This window comes from Microtus oregoni, unplaced genomic scaffold (assembly GCF_018167655.1).
Source record: "Microtus oregoni isolate MIOR12 unplaced genomic scaffold, Mior012 000042F_ref0000377, whole genome shotgun sequence".
Lineage (NCBI taxonomy): Eukaryota > Metazoa > Chordata > Mammalia > Rodentia > Cricetidae > Microtus > Microtus oregoni.
Window position 1 is genome coordinate 2,111,035 of NW_024543209.1, and position 14,310 is coordinate 2,125,344.

Sequence of the window (14,310 nt, forward strand, 5' to 3'; positions counted from 1 at the left end):
GTCTGTCAGAAGTCACAAAAGGGCATGGGAATAAAGCTCAGTGGTAGGACACTTGCCTAGGCCATGTGAAGCCCCGGGTTCAATTTTAGTACCTTAAACAAAAAAGCAAGGGCCTTTGGATCTGTTGGCTTGTCTAGGAAATTTCAAGGCTAGCTCCAGCCCTTAGTTCATCTGAATCCAGCACTATCCTGATCCAGGTCTGGATTGGTGACACCCCTTTTTCCTTCCCAGCTATTGTCAGTTTCAGTGACACAAATGGTCCTTTAGGGTTTAGTTTAGTCTATTGATACACATAAGGCAGATATTTAGTAAAATTTGATTTAAAGGTTGAAAAATAGGACCCCCCCCAAGAGATTTTAATGTTCACAGAAAGTTTTTCATTAGGCATAGTTAATCAAACTATTTCAGAAGGAGGGGGCCGGGGGATTGGAAGCTGGGGGCTGAGGATGTAGCTCAGTTGGTAGAGTGCTTGTCCTAAATTTGAGAAGTCCTAGGAGTGGCAGGGCACACCTGCACTGCCAGCGCTCGTGAGGGCAGTATCAAAAGCTAAAGGTTATCCTGGGTTGCATCAAGAGTTCACAGTCGGCCTTTCTCAAAATGAGAAAGCTCATCCTACAGAGACCCACTCCTTTCTCCTGCAGAACTAGAAATAACCAACGGCAACAGCAGTTTTTAAAAATTATATTTAATACAAGTGAATAGATTAGAAGATCTGAAATGTTATAAAGCGATATACACAACAAATAAATAATTTGTACAGGAGAGCCACGTCTCCATTGCGTACCACTGTCTGGCATGGGAATACTTAAATCCAGTGACAATGGAGGAGGTCCATAAAAACGCTAACCTGTTGTCCCTTGTATGAAGTTCTTCAAGTATAAAAGTCCAATACAGTGTAAAATAGTATTTCAATTTCGTTTAAGAGTAAAAATTGCAAATATCGCACTTTCAGAAGGAAAATATAAAGCCGTATTTTAATAAACTACACGCACTACACAAGGAAAGTGGGGAAGTCACGAGTTCCCGATTGAGGAGATCCTCAGCGGCAAAACAACCAAGAGAAGGAAGCACAGAACCAGCAACATAGCCTGCTTAACAGCAAAAAAATCTCAAGACTAAAATAAACTCAGATGCGTTCAGGTAGGAGTACCCTCTTGAACAGTGCACATAGGAATTTAAATAAATCCAAGCCAACATCTTTAGTTGAATAGGTTAATATTTAATATGCTACATCTAGACCTACTAAATAACTTATGCCATGAGATGAATACATAATTTTACAGTGTCACGTCTAAAGTTCCTTCCTTTAGAGTGCAGCATAGTAAAACTTAAAAATAAATATCTTAAATAGGATTATTATTAAGGCACATTATAAAGTACATGATCATCAACCATCAAAGACCTGTAATGTCAAGAACCTTGCTGTCTTAGGTACTGCAGTCACTAATAAATAGTTTTAAATAGGACTCTGAAATAGATACTAAAAAGTGTAAAATTATTTAAAACAGGGGAAGAAAATAAAGGCCCTCCAGGCGGTCCTGAAGGGTTGAGCATCCGCTGACTTCCCCTGCCTTTACCCACGATCCCCGGTCCGTACAATAAATAGAAAAGTGGTGGCGGAAGCCCGACCAGCAGATGAAAGTTTCCCCAAGTGAAACAGGTTGGGGAGAGGGATTAGAATGTGACAAGCTCCTCCAGCAAGGACAAGGGATGGACTCTTTCCCGAACTGTGTGTGCCATTGATTGTCTGAGCGGTGGGCGGGTACAGTATCAGTCGCTCCACAATCCCACAAGTCCACAGGACAGATGAGAAAACAGCTTTGGTACCTGCCTGCCCCTGTACCTACTGCCACACTCTTCAGCTGATTGTTCGATGCCCATTTAGTTCTGCAGGCCGCTGTGGCGACTGCGAGGAAGGACAACCAGCGCTTTTGCCATCTGTTTGTGTTTGTTTTTAAAAATCTACTATTACACAGAATCCAAGCTACATATTGCTCACTCCATTTTCCCTGGTTCAACTAGATTCACAAAGCATTTTCTAACTTGGAAAAGGCAGTTTGCTTCCCTGATACTATAAAAAGAGCAAAAAATAAAAATCCCCATACAAAAGTTAAGTCCCGTTTGATACCCCTGCCATCGTGTCCTAGCGGCTATCTGTGTAACTCAGGCTCTTTGGGATTGACTTCCAAAACTGCTTCTATCCCCCCACCCCCATCCTCCCCTCTTCATCCCCAGCACTACCCAGAGTGTGAAAAAAAGTAATGCCTCCGCTGTTTCCCGATAGCTTTGCCTTCTCCCTTTAAAGCTATTAAAGTCAACATTAACCCTCTCATTCACTACTAAAAACTGGGAAATTGGGAGGGAAAAGAGAAACCCTTTGACTTTTGATCAGACGGCTGGTCCTACTGCATTCGGTCTGTCTGCAGCTGTTGAGGCTGGTACTGGCCAAAGGCCGCTGCAGCTGCAGCAGCTGCGGCTGCAGCTGCAGCCGTCCCAGGTGCCGCAGCAGTGATTGGCTGCTGGACAGCGTAGCTGTAGCCCCCAGTGGTCACGTAACCTGCAGCAGCTGGAGATGCTGCATAGGGGTACTGGTCATAGGCAGCGGCTGCAGCGGCTGCTGCCGCCGCCGCTGAGTATTGTGCGTAGGCAGCTCCAGTGTAATCAATGTACGGCGTGGTGGAAGCCGCAGCTGCTGTGGGCTGGACGTGGGGAATAACCACTCCAGGCTGCACAAAAGCCTGCGGGTAGACGTAGTGGGCGGGGATCCTGTTAAGAAACGAGAAACAAAGTCAGACAACAGTCATCTCTAGTGGAACTCTTTGCTCAGAGATGGAGACAAACTCAAATTTAGTGGTTGCTATCAACATAGGGTTGCCATAATATCTGCTTTTTAGAGGTCCGTTTGATGCACCCTCGAAAGAATTCATCAGGAAAAACAGAATGGCATTCTCCCTGTTAGAATTTTCACTTAGGACTTCGAATCATGCAGTATCATGTATGCCAGGTTTGTAAAATGGATCATGACACACCAAGGCTGTGTATGGAAGAGAGACTTAACAGGGGCTTTATGAGGATTTGTCGAGTTCGTATAAACAAGATATGGCCACCAAATAGAAAACTTCGCGCTGTGAATACAGGATTCAGAAGGTTGTCTGATATTACAGTTCTGGGGGAGTAGTGGCCTGGCTGTAAGCGGGAGAATGGACTCCGAGCGGTCTCTATCATGGCAACCCTATTTGAAATCGCTAGGCAGACTCAGCACACATTAATCTCTCGGCAACCTCAGTCACCCTGATTAAAAATCATAATTACAAAAGAAGCAGGCGACAAAATAAAACAAAAAACCCCAAACCAGGAGTGTAAAAGTTCACAAGTGTGGTAACACAGCAGTCAACACCCCTCAAACGACAGTAGTGCAGCTCACTCGGCTCACAGAGGCTGTTGTGGGAAGCTACCGAAATGCTACTAACAGTCCCAGCGGTGATTCCCCAAGAGGTGTGCAGCACGCTTTTGCTCTCTCTTTTACTTTAATTTTTTTTTTCCATAAAGACAGAACAGTCAATCAAACCTGTTCGACTATCAGGCAACTGAGGCTCAGCCAGCTTGCTTGTCTCTATGCAAGACAGACAGAAAGGGATTGGGGGTGATGAGGTTGGTGGAAAAGTTAGGGACAGGAAAACACAACCAAATGTCTCTGAAGCTTAATAGAGACTTAGGAGATATACATTGCAAGGTGACGCTTACTCTGCACGTCCACTAGCTCTTACATTAGCCTCCAAGTCAGAAGAAATTGATCTCTTAGTCTATCTGCCTTCAATCTGCCCAGCTGGCTAGCATTTTGTACAGTTCAGTCTTGTGGTTATGGGTCACCCTGAAAACAGCCAAGAACATGGAACAAAAATCAAGGATCATTTTAAACGCTGCATTTGCAGCTCACACACAGGACAGACCTGAGGACCTCACTTAAGTCTTGTTTAGAAAAATGAATCACGAGAGGTTTGTTTATGAGATCTGTGCATTGTGGCTGCCGTTCTTGCCACTTGTTACCGCCCATTTATAAAGTGCTACCTCGGATATCTGGCTCATTTTGTCTTTCTTTAAACGAATCTCCCTCACAGCTCCCTATCTTTCTAAAAATAGAACACAGGCATGCTATCTGGCTGTCAACAAAACCAACTTATTAGTAGCACAAGCACAAATAACTGTCTTCGAATTCTAAAGAACTCGACACAAAACATCATCACGGTCAGGCTTTTCAAAAGCAGTTTTTTGTTTTTTCTTTGTCTCTTCAGAATTCTACTGGAAGCCCTCGTTAAGAACATCCACGGAAAAGATGAATTTATCAGAGAGGGTGGTGAACTCTGTCTCCCCGAGATAAAAATACACTCCATTTTACTAGAATTGTAGCTCTTTCCCAGTGCCAGCAGAAACCCTGTCACCAAGCGTTTCTGAGGACACTTGGAGATGTTCTTAATTGCATATCAGAAACCAGGCGCGGTCAGGCACACATTCAGACCTCTGTGGCAGATCAGGTGACGGGCTCACCCTTGGTGACAGGTGTGGCTATGTATAAAACACTGTCCCCAGAGCTGATATGTCCACAATGTGCAGACACAGCTAAGCGAACCTCCTCTCCTGCCAGTTTGCATGTGGTGACGGACAGCAGAGGCTGCAGCGGGCTATTTTTGATCCTGTCATGCGACAAGGGTTTCCAGCGGATAAAATGTCTTTATAAGGCCAAAGTAAAACATCTATCAGCTGCAAAGGCCAGCTAGTCGGAACCTCACTGATAGGGAGACATTAACCCTTGGTGTTCTCTGAATGTTCTGAGGACAGCACAGTGGTTGATAGGTTTGTATCTTCAAATAACAGAGTAGCCCAAAGAAAGTTTATTCTACCAAAAAACAAAACAGAAAGGCAAGATAAAGCGTTTGTGTAGGAAGAATGTGTTAAAACAGAGAAAGGATTGCTTTGAGAGTTACTGTCTCTGCACTTATGTTAATGACGACCTCTAACTGGACAAAGCTGCCCGAAGAGAACTTAAATAATTTTTCTGTAAGATCAGATGAATTCCATGAAGGCTGGCAAGGGCGAGGAAGACATCTGAAAGGCAAATGAAGACCTGGGGCCTTTAAAAGATGATGGAGAAGGGGAGTCCGGAGAATCCAGAGAGACTTGTGTCTCAGTCCATGGAGAGGATGGCAGAACACTGAAGCACCCGGTGTGTTGGGGGTTCTTTTAGTAGTCTAAGGAACTCTGTAAGGCAAACTGAGAACACCTCTCCTTCTAGAATTCTACCAACCACTAGTCCTTTAGTTCACTATAGAATGCTCACACCAAGCAGCTACAAACCCAAGAGCCAACCAGACACCTTAGGTGATTAAAGAAAAATGACTGTATTTTCCTTTTATCTCCATCTCTTCAGGTCCCTCTGACTTCTCTTTGTGATTTCCTTCCTTCCTTCTGGTTTAAAGACAAAGTCTCTCCATGTAGCAGACTGACTTCAAAGTTATGATCACCCTGCCTCCACCTCCAGAGTTGTGGGATTCCAGGCAGATGCCACCAAAGCAGGCTAGTCTCTGTGATAGACTTTCAAGGTGACAGTATACCAGTTAGCTCTTCCAGTCCATCATGCAGACTGGTGACCAAGTCTTCATTTCAATCATTCACTCATAGGAGTCAGTAATCCTAACACCACATCAAACTATCTCTTAGATATCATCTTGGGCCTCTTACGCATCTGCTTCGGAAACACCTTTTTAGTATCTCTTTGTACTTTCTTTGGACCCAGGTCAGCAGGGCATCGTACTATTTCCTGGACATTCCATAGATCATCAGATCCCATGTTAGCACATGCCATCTATCCATGACCCAGGATGCCAACCCTCCCCTGGTCTCTACCTCATCCATCCACCCTAGCTCTAGCCCTGAGTGCACAAGAACCTTTGGAAGGCCAAGTTCTCTCTATATCTCACATGGTTCCTATGTGAAAGAGATTGACATTTTTCCAGCCCAGAGTTGCTGTACAGGAAAAAAGCTCTGCGAGAGGGGCCTCCAGTGATTAGAATAGTAGTTGCTTAATAAAATCGTTCCTTATCTTCACCCTCCTTCCAAGACCTAGCTCATCTTCTTCATGAAGACTTCCTGAGACCCTTGGATCTCTTCTTCTCTTCTTCTGTCTGAGGCCCTTTCCAGGATGGATTATTTTATTACTAGATGATGAAGAAATGACATTATGTCTTTTGTGGCTGTCGCTTAACGTCAGTGGACACAGCTTCCAGGGTGAGGCAGACCGTGACTGAACTTGGAGTCATACTCTAACACCCTCATTGGTTCTGTGATGGGGGCTGGAGGGAGTTAATCAACCTGTCTGCACTTGCTCTGTTTGTACCCAAGAAAGAACCTTAACAGTGTCTTTTTCAAATGCTTATTATAAGAATCGAATGGCATAATTGATGCTAATCTCTTATCAGTTCTATGCACGGTGTACACACTGAGCGGTGCCCAGTGAATGCTTCCCTTCGGTTAGCTTGGTGTAAACTACTCCTTAAATCTCTACTTCCAAACCTGCGGTTTCTCCTTTCCAAAGCTGTGATGAGAAAACATCTCTCTCAAACAGAGACCATTTAGAGGCCGATGTTCATCAAGGCCACATGTTCCTCCATGTCTGCCCTCTGTGCTACTCCAGAAGTTCTTTCAGTCAATGGTTTTGTCTTTAGAGACCTGAGGTAACCCAGGGGCCATTTAAGGACCACAGAAAACTAATAGTCTTTTCACTAGCCTTTTAAACAAGTCAAAATTTAAGAATTCTCAAGCTTGCAGGCCTAAGATAAGAACACGGCATTCTAATGGCGTTTAGGATGACCAGGTGTGATTTGCTGCTTACAGATTTGGTATCAGGGCAGAGCTGAGAATCACTCAAAGAAGAAAGAGAAACCTTATTTGGTCTACCTGGAATGCCATTTGCTTCTAATCTCAAGTTCGACTTGAATCTCAAGTTCAAATAATTTATGCACACTGTAACAATCACCATTACCCATAAAGATAGTTAATATCAGAAGCGATGAAAAACTAAGCACTATCAAAACACATTTTTTAAGATGTCCACAGAATACCTATCACCCTGGCAGTTCCCTTCTTTGAATTACTTTCTTTTTCAAGGAGCTAGAAGAACTACCAAAGCCGGGTCAGATATACCCAGCTGGCTCTCAAGTACGCTGTAGCTTCTCTACACACTGAGCCTCTCTGCTGAGCCTCCCTGCGAATCTATCCCATCACTCCGTATAGACACACCCAGGTCTACACCCGTTCCTTGCAAGCTTGTCCACGTCTCCCAATTCATGGGTTTTCTTGAGATTCTGAATTCCTCTCAAACTTTAATAAATAATTCTTGTCTGCTTTGCCATCTCCTTGTTCCTCACAAGTGAACACACAACTTCTACTTCTGAAGTGATGGACACATAAGAACAGCTGTTAATTGATTTGGTTTTCCACTCTTTCACAAGGATTCCGCGGAGGCCAGGACTGAGCTCACCATTACACCCTCAGATGTATGTTTTCTTCCATAGTCCCACATTGACTGATAGTCCACACCAATGAAATATCAGCAGAGGGAGAAGGGAGGGGAGGAGACGGAAGAGAAGGGGGGGGGGGAGAGAGAGAGAGAGAGAGAGAGAGAGAGAGAGAGAAGGGGGAATACATGCTGCAACTCATTACTGTTGTCCATATCCAAGTTGGCTTGTGAGGAGCTTTGATACATAGCTACACTTAATTATAGCTTTTTTTTTTTTAAAAAAAAAGTTGTAGATGTCTCTAAAAATGAGTTACTAATAGATTAAGGTAACAAGAAGGTAATAAAAAAGTGTCCATCAAAATATAACCTGCTTCTTCCAAATCGACTTTCTACTTGGTTTTGGTTTAGCTTCTATTGGGAAATGCTTATGGTAGGTATCTATCTGTGAAGACAGATTCTGGCCTTCTAGGTGACGCATGGAGATGCTTAGGTCCTAAGCTGGATAATAATAAAATTCTTCAAACCACATGGATATTCAAAATAGAATTAGAGTTACAAGAATATTGATCAGGTGGAAGATAGAGGGACTTTCATGAGCAGGATAAAACTGATGGGTGGCCTTCCCCTGTGTCATGTTTTATACAAGGGAACTGGGGACCTCAGGAGCTGGTAAGAGCAACCCAGGGACAACACAAAGATGAGCAGGTGGTTCACCTGTTAGGTCTGAAAAGGAGGAGTTAGTATTGTGCTACTCAAAACAAAAACCAAACAAAATTCAGGGGGAGAGCCCAAATTGGTGAGTGTTAATGAAACCCGAATAGAGCCGCTGGACCTTTATCAGAAGACCTGGAAGGGGACATACATTGCAAAAGAAAGCCCCAGAAAACAGAGACTTACAACATGCAAGCAGTGAATCTGTATTCTTACAGAGAGAAGTCACACCATTTAGCACTCACTACAAAACTGTTAAATCGAAGTCACAGGCTAATAGCTTAAAAGCAGGAGGGGGAATAAAAGGCCCTTTGCTTCCCATGGCAAAGTCAAAAGTCAACACTGCTCACCACCACCACCACCAAAAACAAACGGCAAAGAGCCCCTTCCCCAAGGAAAAGAAAACACTCGCTACAGCTCTGTTCAATTAAGTCAAAGCACACAGTTTAGCTATCAACACCACTTCATTACTGTAATAAATAAAATAAAGCACACGGAGGGCTATGGACTAGAGTGAAAAAATAAAAACAACACCACCAACATCCATGCATGGTTAATCACCATCTGAGCTTGTGTGTCTGAGTCTACTGGTTACAGAGTTTAACTCCAAAGAGAACTAGTCCACCTCTTATCATGGCATCCTTCTCATCAGTTAGCTTAACTGTATACGAGCCCTGTCAGGTTAGAAAGAGATAAATCACATTGAGTCAAGCTGAACAGCAGGAATGGTGTGGGACACATGTCTTGTGCACAAGTCATACCTGGTATTTTTGTTTTGTTTGTTGGGCTAATCATAAGCCCAACATTTGGCTGGTTTGGAGACTGCATACTTGGTCAGATAACTTGACTCATCTAAAAATATTTATAGCATCAACATTAAAAAATACATAAGCATATATAAATATGCACAACCCGGAACATTCTGTGACACGTCGACCTTGTCAGCTCATAACAAAGAGACAGGGAAACAAACGGTGACCACGTAGAAACTTCGGAGGGTTTGATGGATCTACTTACCCGAAAGGTCTCTGTATAAGGGCTGGGTGAAGCTGTTGGACACCAAAGGCGAAACCTAGCAATAATAATAAAAAAAAAACCCACAAATTTTCCATTTGTACACGATTAGGGACTTACTATCCCCAGATGGAAACTGCAACCACAAATTCTCATTTAGAAAGAATCACTCTATGATACTTTGGATTATGCATGGACATGTTCTTTATACATGAAAAGAACATATGTTTTATAAATGTTATCATTCATCCTAAATAAATATTTGGATAGACTAAGATTGGAAAACTTTAAAAAATAATAGCAAAGTTTAGTTAGCAGCCATAAAAAAAGATTTAAAAAAATTTTAGACCAGAGAAAACTACTCATGAGGGAGACCCAAGAACAACAGTGAAGTTAAATTCACAAATATTTCTAGAGCTGCCACCCATAAGCAGGGGTGGGGTGGGGGGGGAGGGAGACTGGGGTCGGAGAAAAAGGTCTTACAATTTAGAACATTCTGGAATGCATAAAGTATTAAATTTACATATGCATAAAACATAAAGTTACAGTTTACGTTTGCATTACATTAGGCATTTACAATATTAAAATTTTCACAAAAACAAATTTCCCCATTATTCATTCTTTTAAGATCAGTACACGCACAAAAGATGTTTCAGAAAGGCACAGCTTTGAATGTTCGTGGGTATTTCTCCGTCTATTCCCTTTCTGACAACCCAGCCTGTGAACGGAAGTGTCAACCTCTTTTTAAACTTCTGTAGGAAAGGCTTAGAGAAAAAGCACATGACTTAGTCAACGAAGTTGCTTGCCCAAGGAACCGAAGGTGTTTGCTCTGTTGTCAACTGAGTTATCGCCAATGAAGGTAAAGGACAGCAGCAAGTAAAACGGCGGGCCGTATTCTCACATAGACAAAAATACTACATCCCGTTGGCAGCTAGCCGTTATGGGGATTTTCCTAAATTATTCCGCATCTCCAGCTAAGCATCAGTTAAAAAACAATCTGTAACCTGTGAAGGTGAAACTTGCTGCATGTAAATGTTTGATTGCTAGTATTCTGTATGTGAAAGTATGTGCCCTCGCAGCCATGCCTGCTCTGAGCACTGTGTGGCTGTCCCAGACCACTCTGAGAAAGGAAGCTCACTGGCTGGTGGTGACAGGGCCCACACAGCTTACCTTCTTAGCTACAAAAGAAGACAAAAAAATGTGTTCATCATATAGGAAATGCATGAAGTAACTTCTGGGTGTAAGCTCTTCAGAACCTAAGTTCTATTTTTGCACATAGCTACGTTTCAAAAACCCAGCGGCATACTTAGAACACTCATGTATCTTTAATGCCTTGGTGGAATAACCAGCCACTAGGATCAAGTTTTACCAAACACAACTATAGTTTTTCAGGAAGCCAGTGTTTTCTGGGCTGGGGATGACAATGGGGATCATTCCCCTCCAATGGGTGGGAAGTAGGGAGGGGGGAAAGAGAAGACGTTGCTTACCTGGCTGCATGATTCTTGGTTTTGCTCCCAAGTATGCCAGATTCACGTTGGCCTTCCTACCGTCAATGATGGGGTTGGGATCCTTGCAGGCCCTTTCGGCAGCAGCCCGGTCAGCCATGGTGACCTTAGCAACATAGACAGACATACACACAAAGCCCTCAGTTAACCCCTGAAGGAAAATGTCGAAGTCACTGAGCTTGCTTTCTTTCCTTTTCTTTCTTATTTGGTGGGGGATTGGGACATTAACTCTTCATCTCCCGTTTAAAAAAAATAAGCAGAAAGAAGAAAAGAGGAAGGAAGAAGCCCTCTGCCTCCACCAAGAAAGTCCTAAAGGTGCTAGTGTAGGGCCTAACAGAGATTTGGAAGCCACGATTGAAATGCCTGTGGATTTACCCCCTTGCCAGGGTACCCTTTAGGTCTCCACCCCGGCCCCAGAGGCACTATGGGTTTTAAACCAAGTCCACCCTCAAATCAGCCGGTTGCTCCCAACAGGCAAACACTCCTCAGCGACACTAGCGATTGCCCAGCTCGCTCCAGGCTCCCAGCTCTTTGAGCGGCTGAATTTGCCTCTTTAAATCTCCAGGAAGCTTAATGCACAGTTTCAGTTAGGCAAACAGCCAGAGGGTCAGCCTTTTCTTTTTCCCCCAGAATCTACCTTTGCAATTTAAAAGGTAGGGGTGTGACAAGAGAGGAAACGGCAGGTTCAGAGAGATCCTCAGGGTCTCTTCCCTACCCCGGCTTCAACACAATACACACACACACACACACACACACACACACACACACACACACAATTTTTTTTTTTTTAAACAAAGCAACAGAGCACTTAACAAACAGCTTCCAAACCCGTAATGCCACAGTGCGGGGCTCAGATCTCCCTCCCAGCTCTCTACAGCCCAGACCTGGCTCTCATTCCCGAGCTCTACTGCCACTTGAAAGAGCAGCGTCTGAGGTCCTCTAAGTACACCGCGAGGCAGGCACAGGGCCTCGCTCCCCAAGCCCCGTCACGCTTAAAGTTTCAGCTCAGCTCCAAGTGGAGGAGGCGTCCGGGAGGTCCCACATTGCCCCTCACCCCAGCCATGATCCCCGGGGGCCTGGGGCAACTGGATCCTTTCTGGCCTGTCTTCAATCTTCCCGCCAGGACCTCTCTTAGTTGCCCCTTACCCACCCCAAGTCCTTTTTTCGTGTAACTTACAAATCCGTAGCCCCGGGACTTGCCGGTCTGCCGGTCGGTGATGACCACGGCCTCCTCGATGTCTCCGAAGACCTCGAAGTACTTGCGCAGGCTGGCGTCGGTGGTGTGGTAGGGCAGCCCTCCCACAAAGATCTTAGTGTACGTCGTGTCCTTCTGGGTCGTGTGCATCTTCGCGCCCGCCCCGCGGCTCGGGCTCCGGCTGCGGCTGCGGCTGCGCCTGGTCCTGGGGCTCCGCGTCTCCCGCGGCGCGCGGCGGCCGCCGGGGGCCGAGGGCGCGCGGGGGGGCGAGGGCGCGGCGTGGGCGCTGGGCGCGCGACTTCCCGAGTGGCCCGGGGCCCCGGACACTCGTCCGGGTACTCTGATCCCGTCTCCGCGTCCGGTCACTGTCCAAATCCTCCCGATCGTCCCGGGTGACCAGCTCCGCGGCCGTGGACTGCGCGAGCTTTTTGCACTCACCCCTCGTGGAAGTTAAAAAAAATTAAACGCAAAGAGAGGGTGGTGGTCTCCGAGTCCAGAAGAGGTAGACGTTTCTCAAAAAAAAAAAAAAACCAAAAAACAAAAACAACAAAAAAACAAAAAACGAGTAGCTGGAGTGGAAGCAGGAGAGGCTCAGAGGCCACCGCGATCCGGGGCACGGAGGTGGCAGCTGGGGGCGCGGCGCTGGGCCCGGCTGGGACAGGGGACAGTCCCTCCTGCCAGGGAGCTGCCAGACCAGTGCGGACGGAGGACAGCTCTTCACCCCTCGGCTCCCTTCCCCAGCGGCCCGGGGGTCGACGCCCGGCTGGGGAGGGGGCGGGCCGGACGCCTGCGATTGGCCGGGACAGCACCTGGGCCCGGCGCCGCCGCCCCCCAGCTGTTGGGAACAGCTGCTTCTCTCCGGGCGCACGGCGCGGCGCTGGGTCGCCTGGCTGGGGCTCCGGCGCTGTTGCTGGGGTAGAGTTGGAAACGGCTGGAGGCGGTCTGGCTCTGCTGTTGCCTGCTCCTACTGGTCAAAGTCGCAAAGACCCCTGGCGACTCGGGCAGGGATACAGAACAGTCAGAACAGGCCTGGAAGGGGAGCTGCTTGGCTCTCCAAAGCCGAACACGAGAGCTCTTCGCGCTAGGCCTCGGTGGCACGACCGATTTGAGAGTCCCTCGGGGCTTGGGGCGGTTTGTAAAGAGACCGGTTCCCTCCCAGACACCTGGGGCCAAAGCGATCTGTCTCCTCTAGGGGTCTGGACTATGAGAAAGAGACTTCAAGTTTTCTTGGCCCCCAAAAGCTGGTGCTGTGGGGAACCAAGGGGTAGAGCCCGGTGGTGTGTGTGTGTGTGTGTGTGTGTGTGTGTGTGTGTGTGTGTGTACAATATTAGTAATAATACAAAACTAAACAGCCAACCATTTGGGTGTGCTTGAGAAAAGCATTAGCGTTTATGACTCAAAGCCAGCAAAGGGTGTCTGTGTTCAATCGTGCTGTGCTCTCTGCTTCAAAGGACTGCACCTGCCACAATCATCAAATGTGTGCATCCTGCCTTAGTTACTCAGGAAGATGGGTACAGTGTCTGTCTCAGAAGTTGATCCCACGCCCGCCTCTTTTTTTTTCTCCCAAGCAAAGAATCTGTTTCTTTCTATTTGAACTACAAACATTTAGTGAATTGACCTTACTTATTTATCTGGATATAATTGTAAAAGGTATGATTTCTTTAAAAAGCAAAAACAAAACAAACAAAAAACTAAAAAAACCATCCCATGTTCCTCTTTTTGGGTCTGGCTTACCTCACTCAGGATAGTGTTTTCTATTTCCATACATTTGTATGCAAAATTCAAGAAGTCCTTGTTTTTTTTTACTGCTGAGTAGTACTCTAATATGTATATATTCCATACTTTCTTCATCCATTCTTCCACTGAAGGGCATCTAGGTTGTTTCCAGGTTCTGGCTATTACAAACAATGCTGCTATGAACATAGTTGAGCATATACTTTTGTTGTATGACAGGGCCTCTCTTGGGTATATTCCCAAGAGTGGTATTGCTGGGTCCAGGGGTAGGTTGATCCCGAATTTCCTGAGAAACAGCCACACTGCTTTCCAGAGTGGTCGCACAAGTTTGCATTCCCACCAGCAATGGATGAGAGTACCCCTTTTTCCACAACCTCTCCAGCAAATGCTCATATTTGGTTTCTAGCCATAAATAAAGGACATTGAGCCTATAGTTCGCGATCCTAGAGAAGCTAAATAAGAAGGTGAATCCAAAGAAAAACATATCGGCATCCTCCTGAATATTAACCTTCATCAGGCGATGAAAGGAGACAGAGACAGAGACCCACATTTGGAGCTCCAGACTGAAATCTCAAGGTCCAAATCAGGAGCAGAAGGAGAGAGAGCACGAGCAAGGAACTCAGGACCCCGAGGGGTGC

At 45.7% G+C, this 14,310-nt stretch overlaps 1 protein-coding gene across 1 annotated transcript; it reads right to left on the minus strand.

Moving 5' to 3' along the window:
- Positions 1-680: 680 nt before the first annotated feature.
- Rbm24 (RNA binding motif protein 24) lies at positions 681-12,838 on the minus strand. Its single transcript, XM_041632589.1, has 4 exons — positions 11,921-12,838; positions 10,726-10,849; positions 9,242-9,296; positions 681-2,766 (listed from the first exon to the last, which is right to left on the minus strand). The coding sequence occupies exons 1-4, from the start codon at positions 12,086-12,088 to the stop codon at positions 2,403-2,405; spliced, it is 711 nt and encodes a 236-aa protein (XP_041488523.1). The 5' UTR covers positions 12,089-12,838; the 3' UTR covers positions 681-2,402.
- Positions 12,839-14,310: the final 1,472 nt, after the last annotated feature.